The sequence below is a fragment of the Brienomyrus brachyistius genome, chromosome 2 (genome assembly GCF_023856365.1).
Source record: "Brienomyrus brachyistius isolate T26 chromosome 2, BBRACH_0.4, whole genome shotgun sequence".
In the NCBI taxonomy this organism is placed as follows: Eukaryota; Metazoa; Chordata; class Actinopteri; order Osteoglossiformes; family Mormyridae; genus Brienomyrus; species Brienomyrus brachyistius.
The window spans coordinates 9,760,373-9,770,931 of NC_064534.1; the positions used below are offsets into that span (position 1 = coordinate 9,760,373).

At 46.2% G+C, this 10,559-nt stretch overlaps 2 protein-coding genes across 2 annotated transcripts in view; both read right to left on the bottom strand.

The window, feature by feature from the left end:
- The window catches only part of cabin1 (calcineurin binding protein 1), a 51,510-nt gene extending 51,166 nt beyond the window's left edge, over window positions 1-344 (bottom strand). Inside the window, 1 exon segment of the mRNA XM_048989839.1 lies at window positions 272-344. The gene's annotated coding sequence lies outside the window, so the exon portion shown is untranslated.
- Window positions 345-1,933: 1,589 nt separating this feature from the next.
- ddx51 (DEAD (Asp-Glu-Ala-Asp) box polypeptide 51) lies at window positions 1,934-10,317 on the bottom strand. Its single transcript, XM_049001205.1, has 16 exons — window positions 10,037-10,317; window positions 9,504-9,829; window positions 9,041-9,261; window positions 8,807-8,957; window positions 7,059-7,204; window positions 6,899-6,970; window positions 6,645-6,751; window positions 5,741-5,849; window positions 5,511-5,647; window positions 4,562-4,748; window positions 3,878-3,993; window positions 3,598-3,714; window positions 3,392-3,493; window positions 3,020-3,083; window positions 2,773-2,907; window positions 1,934-2,071 (listed from the first exon to the last, which is right to left on the bottom strand). Exons 1-16 carry the CDS (start codon window positions 10,057-10,059, stop codon window positions 2,042-2,044), a joined length of 2,043 nt encoding a protein of 680 aa, XP_048857162.1. The 5' UTR covers window positions 10,060-10,317; the 3' UTR covers window positions 1,934-2,041.
- Between the last annotated feature and the right edge of the window lie 242 nt (window positions 10,318-10,559).

Sequence of the window (10,559 nt, forward strand, 5' to 3'; positions counted from 1 at the left end):
AGGCAGACGGATACATAGTCCGTTTGCTATTGCTATAGCTACGTTGGCCCAAAATGAAAAAGTCATCCCATTCATTTAAAAAGCAGGCTTGAATTGTATCAATGGCTCTTGTTATAACCGCTGGTTGGCAACTAGACTGATACTGGCAAGTTACAAAACGGTAATACAACAAGGAAAAGTGACATGATACATTAATGTTTATGCAGTTTTTACAAAGGTGTAAACACAATAATTTACCAAACTTACAAAGAAAGAATATAATCTGCAGTACCTGCACCGTGAGCTAGTGCACACACAGGACAATAACACCGACAGATAGCGCACGACCACTGGTTGTCGATGTCAGCAACGAGGAAAATCATTGGCTGCCGCTCTTGCTGCATGGTCCGATGTAGCCAATCAGATATTCAGATACTCAACTATGCGTTTCTACTACAGAAAGCACTCGATCTTCTCATACACTTCGACGTACATGCGTCATAATGAGATGTATTGTTGGCTACTCTTTAGATATATTCTGTTTATATTATGGGTAAACTTTAGTTTTTAATCGAACAGCTTTATTTTATTAATATGACTATTTCAGTATCAAATTGTTCACTGTACCCCTGTTCTGGATAAGCAGTCATAGAAAATGGGTGGATGAATAGATGTTTATAATTAACTATGTTATGTGATTGTAAACTGTTTAACATGAAATATTATCAACAAATTAATCTTTCAAAAAATGAGCAGGATGCAATAAAGTACAGCACGCTCGCTGGTCATCCTTACTCAAGCGAGCGTGCCAATAAACCCTCCACCACAACCATACCAGCTTGAAGCTCCACAAGAAGCAGGTGTAGATCCCACACTGGGGGAGACACAGTGCATCACATTCACGAGAGGGGTATGGTCAGAGGTCAGAGTTCAACTGAGTTTTCTACAGAGTTCACAGATCCTTTTTACATTTAATTATTCAGCAGTTTCCAGTGTCCTTACATACAGTGGCATACATTTGAGAGAGCAAGATCTGCCAGTGCTGGAGCACTGGGGGCTTAAGGGCCTTCCTCAAGGGCACAATAATAATATCACTGCCAGTTATAAGATTTGAACTTTCAGGTACAAGCAGATAATTTTGTCAATTATTAATCAAAATGTCGCTTAATTTAGTGAATTACTAAATTAGTGAATTAGTAATGCAGAGTCGGATGATTTTAATGCAGTTTGTTACACTGTGTCCTCATATGCTCTATATCTTGGGAATACTAAAACATTCATTTTCCAATATATACAAATTATAAAGGATAATTTCCTGACTGGGGCGGTATGGTGATGCAGTGGTTAGCACTGTTGCCTCACACCTCTGGGTCCCAGGTTCGAGTTTCCACCTGGGTTACACGTGTGCGGAGTTTGCATGTTCTCCCCCTGTCGTCCTGGGGTTTCCTCCGGGTACTCTGGTTTCCAGCCACATTCCAAAAACATGCTGAGGCTAATTGGACTTGCTAAATTACCTGTAGGAGTGCATGTGTGTGTGAATGGTGTGTGTGTGTGCTCTGCGATGGGCTGGCCCCCCATCTTGGGTTGTTCCTTGCCTCGTGCCCATTGCTTCCGGGATAGGCTCCAGACCCCCCGCGACCCAGTAGGATAAGCGGTTTGGAAAATGGATGGATGAATTTCCTGACTTTAAATCCTGTGCCACACTGTACCTGTGCTTGGGTGCCTCCTACCTGCTTCTTATGTGCTGCCCTTCGATGCAAGCTGTCTAATATTCCTGATCCACAAACTACCTTCCCACACAAGCAGGCCCTGGGTGCTACTGGTGCAGTGCTCAGCTGGCTCTGCTTAATGCTGAGGTGTCTGTATTCTATGCGGTGCTTTCAGGTATTTTGGAACGAGCCTCTTGGGAGGCCTCAGAACAGCTAATATCAGCAATAACAGGGTGCACACTCCATTTTCAGGGCATGAAATATATGTGGGTTTATGTTTTTAATAAAAATATGAGGTAAGACAAATGCAATATTTCTTGGGTTTTATCGGCCAACTATAAATATTCTTGGTCTTAAATTTGCTTCTTCTTGGCTCTTTCATCCTGTTTAAAGACAAGAAGTAAAGATTAACATTATAAAACAACCTGCACACAATAATCTAATATGAGAGAGCTGAAATCAGATTTGAAATCTCACCAGAGGAAAGATCTCACATTCATTGATGCTTCACAAAGAAGCTAAGGGTTACCGACAGTGCTCACAGAAATTCTTGGGACAGTTGCTTAGTTCAGTAAAAATAAAATCTATTTTCAATACAACAAAAATCATTACTTCATTCATTTGTTTACAAAAAAATATATATCACATTAGAAACAACCAGACGTTTTAAAGTAAAACATTAATTTTAAGTACTAATAAATTGAAAACCAAATTATAGTTCTAATAGTTAGAGTTCTGAGTTAGAAAGTCAATTGACTCACAACACTGGAATCTTTAACACCTTTGCAATAACAAAAAACACAAAACAGCAATAACTAGAACTGCAGTTAGTAGCAAAATGGAAAGAACAAAACTGAATGTCAGTCAAAAAAATGACATTTAATAAAAATAAAATGTCTGTGTAGAAGATATGTGCATATGTTACACATTGCTGAAACCAGTAAATCTGCAACATTATTACTTTCTGTTCTAAGCAAGTGTTCGAAGACTTTCTGTGAGCACTGTAAGTTAAAAGAAAAACCCATCTTGCTATAAATAATAAATACGCCACAGTGCCCTCCGTGTCTCTCCTTGCAGATCTTACCTTGATGACCTTCTTCAGTTCCAGCAGCGTCCTCTCAAAGTGCGACTCCATCGCCTTCAAGTTCTCAGGCTTAATTATCTGCTTCTGAATTCCCGGGCTCCCGGCATCGCTTAACATTTGCAGGAACCTCCTCTCCTACACAGAACCAGAGTAAAGAATCATTCGGCTCCGCAGTGAGCACATGACGAACGGGAGAATGTCCACAGAGTACGTGAGCGGGCCCATGCTGTAGGGATTCGGGTCTCACCTGGATTCCCAGCAGGAATGTGAAGGCCAGTCCTGCTTTGCCTGCCCTGGCAGTCCTCCCCACCCTGAGGCAGAAAAGATAACGTCATCATTTAGACCAGTGTTTCTCAACTCAGTCCTTCGGGACCCCCAGACAGTCTAAGTTTTTGCACGTTTTAACAAAAATGTAGATTTGTCTAGCAGGAGGCAGGGAAGGATCAAAAGCATAGACTGTCTGTGGGACCCTGAGGAACGGATTGAGAAACACTGATCAAGACTGATCTTACACCATCCCTGCCTCTAAAGACAGTCCTAAGGTAGTGGAACTGGGCTGGCACCCCCGAGTCACCACTAGGGGCAGCCCAGCATCCAGCCCCACCCCCACACAACCCACCTGTGAACATAAGTCCTGATGAACTGCGGTGCGTCGTAATTGATCACATACTTCACCCCCACCATGTCGATGCCCCGTGCTGCGGCGTCCGTGCTGATTAACCTTTGAACCAACAAAGTGCTTCAGAACATTCTTTTAATAAACATCTCAGAAATGTCTTTCATAATGCACAGTGGACACACACATACGTAGCAGTGCACGCTTACAGCTGGATTTTGCCCTGTTCAAACCCCTTCAGGGCTCTCTTCCTCTCGCTGGGGCTCAGCTGTGAGGAGAACTCTGCTACCTGGACCCCCCCGAACAGCTGCACCAGCAGACACAGCCTGTAGCGGAGAAACGGATGAGCAGTGGTGACTGACAATTGGTTCAAAAAGTCAACACTAAGAGCAGGATGCTCAACAAAGAGCCCCGAAAGCCAACGGTCAATGAACGGAGACTCAATGAAGCTGCCCAAAATGCAGGGTATGCGAGTCCTCCCATGCTTACCTGTGGGCTGCCTCCCTGGAGTTGGTGAAGCACAGGACAGGGCTGAACTTCAGGTGTAGGATGAAGTGGAGGATTAGGAGTGGCTTTTTGCTCAGGGTACAGGGCACATAGAATTCCTGGTGTGTGAGGGGGTTAGCTGTTAGCATTTAAATACTATCAAACAGGAGGACCTTGCAGTCAAACATCACACATACACAAGTATATCGCAACACTGTTTCCCAACCCCTAGAAAATCCATTTTTTGGAAGGGAGCAGAAATGTGGACTCTCTGGGGGTTCCCCAGGGATTCGGTTGGTAAATAGAGTATTACAGGGTCGCGGTGAGCCTACAGCCTGTTCCCACGAAACACAGGGCGACAGGCAAGGCACAATGTTGGCCATGTAGCAAAGCCAGTTCTTTCAAACGCCACATTTTTGAACAATGGGCAGCAACTGGGGGAAAAAAATGCAAGAAGAACATGCAAGCTACTCACCACAGGGTGGGAATTGAACCCCCAACCCTGGAGGTCAGCAACTCACTGAACCACTACAGAGAAGAGCAACTACTAAACAAGAAAATTACATTTAATTAAGTTTAACACTAAACCACTAGAGCAAATGTAGAATGAGATTGGTGGAGATAAGCTAGACACGGCCCAGTCAGAGGCACAGAGCAGCCAGCAAGGGGTCCCGCACAGGCACGCACCGTCAGGCCTGGAGGAAAGATAAACTTCTCCTCGGGCTGGGCGGAGCCATTATCAGAGGCCGGCCCCCTGTGGGCGGAGCTGAAGAGGCGTGGCCGGTACAGGCCCAGCTGCTGCAGCTTCTCAGGGTTCTGGGTGAGCGTTGCGGAGAAGAGCAGCTTCTGCAGGGGCATCTGGGGCTGTATCAGGCTGCGGAGGGGGCGACGGAGGGGGGGGCATCACGGCACATGGGAGGAGGAGAGAAATCCCATGGATTAAAATGCCCCCGACTCCTACACACAAAGCACCAAGGTGGTGTTGTACATCATAATTACAGTTCATTTTTGTCATATGTATTGTATAACACCGGCACCTAAATTGGAAAATGGTGGCAGGCAGCAAGTGGCATATTCATGCTAATGACTTTACTTCCTAATTACTTTATTGCAGTGATTACTGGGGTAGAAAGTTCCCCCATCCAGGGGCTGAGCTATCGAACTGGTGATACTGCATGACTGAAGCTTCTGAAGATCCAGACAGCAACTGCGGGGTGGGCACCATCTGAGCTGGAGTCCTGGTTCAGTCCCGTGGAAGGCTGGCATCGTGGATGTGACCTATGAACTGTAATATTCGGGGTGCAGCCTTCAATCTGACACCCTGCACAGGCTGGCATGGAGAACTGACTCACTGATGGACTTTGGCTTTGACCTTGACAACAGTTTGCACTGTTCTTTCAGCAAGCAAGCCCACTCCCTTTTTCTACTATGTTAACATGCTTGTGGGGGGGGGGGGTCATTTGGCTTTTTATCTGTCATTTCCATCTTCCCCTTTCCTGGTTTTTGAATAATTCTGCGTAGATGATACAGGAATGTATCACGACACATGCAAAGAGCCTTGGGTGACTCGCTACATAAAAATAAAATGAACTGAACTGAGTTTCATACCCTTGCTCACCCTGCAGTCCATTCTCACCTTAATGCTGTGATCGGACCGGGCTCTTTCCTCCCAAAGACTGAGGAACCGTCCGACCCGCTGTACACAGCCTTCGTCACCTGACTTAGCCAGGACTGGTGCATGCTGTCAATCATCCGGTCTGCCTCGTCGATCACCTATGGCGGCACAGAAGGGATGACGTGCAAGGGCAGGGAGGGAGGAACACGACATCAACCTCTGCGGGGCTCATGGTGCTCAACTGCACTCACAAGGAAGCGAAGGTGCTGCAGACTGAAGCCTGAGGTCATGTTGATGTGGTCGACCAGTCGTCCTGGGGTTGCCACTACGATGTCCGCCAAGCTCCGGTACCTGGAACCACTGTGGTAGAGAGACCAGACCAGAGATTAGCTGCAACACTTCTCTCTGTTGTTTCCAATATTATACAGTGCAAAGCTTTTAAGCAGTTAAAAATTATATATGTGTATTAACACCCAAGATAATTGGAGTATGGTGCAGGGGAATGTCACGGAGAGGGAATGAAGAGATAAAATATACAGCTGGACAGCAAAAGGTAAAAATAAATGGGTCCAGTAACTTAGATGGGAAGCCCCCCCCCTCTTGCCCTGCCCCCGCCCCCACCACTCAACCCCCTTAAATCTTTAGGGGTGATTTGCTAAGGGGCTCCCTAACCCTAATTCCCATCTGCACCAGGTTACCCTCCCCCCAGCTACATGGTATCCCACCCAGACCCCAGTCATGATCTTCACGTTGGTGTCAAACTATGATGTCTGGCAAAGTTTGTAAGCTTAGCTGTTTCAAAGCCTCCCCTAAGGACTCCCCAGTATTCGCAACAACCACCCAATAGACCATGCAATATATTTTTTGACTCAACCACTACCCCACCCTCTTTGGCTAACCAATACCTCAATGAAGTTGAATAATTGAGCTGGTGGTGAAATTTAACGAATACATGGATTGGCTGAGGCGCCAGGAACGAGAGGTTTGGGAACCAAAGCGGTGTTGTTCTATGCATCCAACAAGACAAGAACTTTTGTTTATATTGTATGGTAGTACCGTTAATCTGCCTGTGCTCTATCATATATCCCGAACATGTCCATCACTGTTGGGGCCTCCTGCCAGCAATGTCCTAGGACTGCATCTCTCGCGACTTACCTTTGCTCCACGAGGGAAGCCTGTTCTGCAGCTAGAGATTTCTGGCCGATGAGCATGACCACTTTCAGGTTCGTGCCGTCCACGTAGGAGTGGAACACCTTACCGACCTGCCCAGAAGGAAGAACGAGTGTCATCCGAGAGAAGACCTTGCTGGAGAACAATGGAGAACAACGGCCGCACGGTGCCCCCGTGAATTTAATGAGGGGGATCTGAGGGGGCTGTGATGCCCCCAGCCCCGGAGAGATGCTCAGCACCTGCTGCGCCAGCTCCTTGGTGGGCAGCACCACCAGCACCCGCACTTCACACAGCACCCGCTTCAGGAGAGCCTGATGAGATGGAGCACAGGGTCAAAGGTCAATATATGTGCGACCTCCAGCCTCTGCACTGAAAAGGGCCCGGGGCATTCAACTCTACCTGGACGACTGGGACCACGAAGGCCAGCGTCTTGCCGCTCCCAGTCGGGGCAGACACGCAGATGTCTCTCGGCTTGTACCCACCCCGGCCCACCAGCAGGCCGTTGCTGACTCCCTCGAGGATGGCGGGGATCACCTCTGCTTGCACTGCGGATATTGAGAAAGATACAGACTCAGGTTTCCTCACCACAGTCGTTTACTCACAATGCCAAGTACTCACGTCAAGGGACCGATCTTTGATTACTCTCAAAACAGCAACTGATTTTCCATATGGATCAGGAAATGACAGCATTTCAACCATACAACTCGACATGTTGGTGCGCACTTGTCTGTCTTGTTTTGTTAATTCAGTGTCTTGTGGAAACAATGTTGTCATTTTCACTAGAGAAGAGATCATGAACTTCAGAGAAACAATGCCAGTGGATTTGCTTTCTATATTTCTCACTTCATCTGTGGGTTTACTGGACATTGTCATCGCAGGTGCTCTTGCTCTTGGGTGTGCAGTGAAACACAAGCGAAGAGGAAGGAACGGCAGCACGCTGGTCCGTCTCCGAAAGCGCTGTTTACAAACATCGCTACCGGGAATATTCCTCTCCAACATGCATTCAATGAGTAATAAAATGGACAGATCACAACTAATGATGAAGAAAAACGGAGACACCCCCATGTCCTGAATATTGTGCTTCACGCAATCATGGCTATGTGGTACCGTACTGGACTGGGGCCCACCACAGTGAACTCTGCACTGTATAATACTGGAAACAACAGAGAGAAGTGTTGCAGCTAATCTCTGTCTGGTCTCTCTACCACAGTGGTTCCAGGTATCGGAGTTTGGCGGACCTCGTTGTGGCAACCCCACTGCAGCTGCCTGGCTTCCAACTCAGGATTGGAACATTTTCAGGGCTGCAAATAATAGCCTGGATAAGTACAGTGATGCTGTGATGTCGTACACCAGCTTTTGTGAAGACTGCTGTATTCCAACACGCAGCAGGGTGAGCTATAATAATGACAAACCCTGGTTCACAGCTAAACTCAAAGGGTTACATTTGGAGAAGGAAAAGGATTTTAGAATCAGAGACCGGAAGGTGTACAAGGAAGCAAAACACAGGCTCAGCAAGGCGGTGAAGGAGACCAAACATCTGTATTCTGAGAGACTGAAGCAGTAATTCACCCCCCCCCCCCCAGCCATCAGCTGCAGCCCACTGGTACCGCTATTCAACCACCCATCAACACAGGCGGCTGGGGGCCACTGCATATCCAACCACTCTAAATGACCCCCTCCCTCTACCATCATTCTTTCTGAACGGGAAGTTAACAAGATGCTCAAACATCAGAACACCCGCAAAGGAGCCAGCCCAGTCTCCCCTGCCACGCTGAAGCATTGTGCTCACAGAAGCGAGTCTGTGCTGAAGTCTCCGACGCTCACAGGTTCCCCAACTTCCTGTCCAACAGGAAGCAGCACGATAAGCTGGGGAAGGACATCTCTGACCATAAGCACCGGTTTCCCCTCAAGGCTGCGTCCTGTCACCCCTGCTGTTCTATCTGCATACTAACAGCTACACCTCCGCTCATGAGTGCGTCAAGCTGCTGAAGTCTGCGGACGACACCACCCTCACTGGACTCACCTCTGCGGGGATGATTCCATCTACTGGAGGGATATTCACCATCTAGTAACCTGGTACAGCCACAACAATCTAGAGCTCAAGACAGTCAAGATGGCAGTGGACTTCAGACATGTTGTTCTCTCACCTGGGAAAAAATGCTGTATCCCATTGCTGTCTAGCTTCTTCAGCAGATGGGGGCATATTCCTTGCACCTCATTGATTGGGACCAGGTTCTGGCTGATGTCTCTTTGAAACATATCTGGCTTAGCGAGCCACTGGGGCAGAACCATTTGAACCTGGGTGTGGATGATAAACAAAGCTAAGCTCTTCGAAACTGGACAGTGATTAAAGCTTAACCTGAACGGAGATGCATGGATACCTTCTGTACTGGTTTGCTCTCAAATCCACCCAAAATGGTAAACCCTGAATCAGACATCTTCCGGTCAGAACTGCTGAGCTGCTCGGCATGTTCTTCTGTCCCTTTGATAGCGTCTTCGTCATCTTTCTCCTCCTCTTCCTCATCCACTAACTTCTCCGTGGTCTCAGGTGTGGTAACTTTCTGTTTTTGTTTCTTCTTCACCAAACTCTCCTTTATCTTCTCTGTAACATCGACAGTGTGTCTAAATGCCTTACAAACTTGTGAATAGATATGCATACTTTTGGAAATTCTCTAGAATACTGTAAAACATGCATCAATGCGGCGATCTTTTAGTACTGATACTATTATTAACCAACAATATACGTCCACAGTTATTCCTACTTCCACATCCAAATCTATCAAGTATCAGACAGAGTAATTATAAGAGCTAAGCAGCTACTGCGTCATGTACGTTCATACTCACCTGGTTTTTCTTTCCTCTTCTTCTTCTTGCTTGGCAGGCTGTCCTCTACTTTGGTGGTCTCTACACTCAAACTTTCATCCCCAAGTGGCTGATCTGCCTTTCTCTTACTCTTCTTTTTTGTGGCTCTTTCATCAGTTGCTGCTTCCTCATCTTGGTTTCTTTTTGTTCTTGTCCCAGGTGAGACACCAGTAGTTTCCAATTCTTCCTGTTTGGCTGAAGCCTGCAGTTGCTGTCTCGCTCTGGCCTGCTCCTGGAGTTTTGCCAGCAGGGATTTAGATCGAGACTCGCTTGTAGATTGGATACTGTCATCTTCATCTCCCAGATACCTGAAAACCAGCCAGAACATTGTAGTAACTGTAACTGAACAGACAGACATGCGATTTGTTTGTATTTAACGCAACTACTCTGTACAGCAACAGGCAGCTGGTGTTTATTGCAGATATAAAAACGAAATATTCCCCACATGACAACCCATTGAACCATAAATGATTACACAACACTATATTCGCAAAAGGAAAACTACGCAGACATACCTATTTATCAGGAAAAGTGACATCGTCCTAAATTCTCTAGTAGAATTAAATCAGACACCCGGTTGTCAAGAGATAGTATTTTCAGAAAACAGAGAGCCCAGCCACATATTAAAACCTCTCGAAATTTTTCTGACTTTCGATTATTTTAAATTAAAACGTGACGTGCCGTTTGCATTTTGTACACACTCAGTAAAAGCGTCCATAACTGACTACAGGACCTAACTAGACACACGGGATACTATAAACATGCAGAATACCATGTGTCGATAACTGGCACCGAGTGATGACGTAACGGCGTCTCGCGTTTATGACACTGGCAGTGAAGAAAAGAAAACGCAATCCAATAAGAAAACTTTTTATAATTATTTGAAAAAGTGCATATATATCTCCAATATCATTAAAATGTTTATATAAATCGAATATACTTATATTGATAAAAGCTGTATTATATTCCCACACAGTTTACTAATGTGTGGCGTTCCTCTTTACTTGGTACAGTCCACGCCACTCAGTGACGCTATCC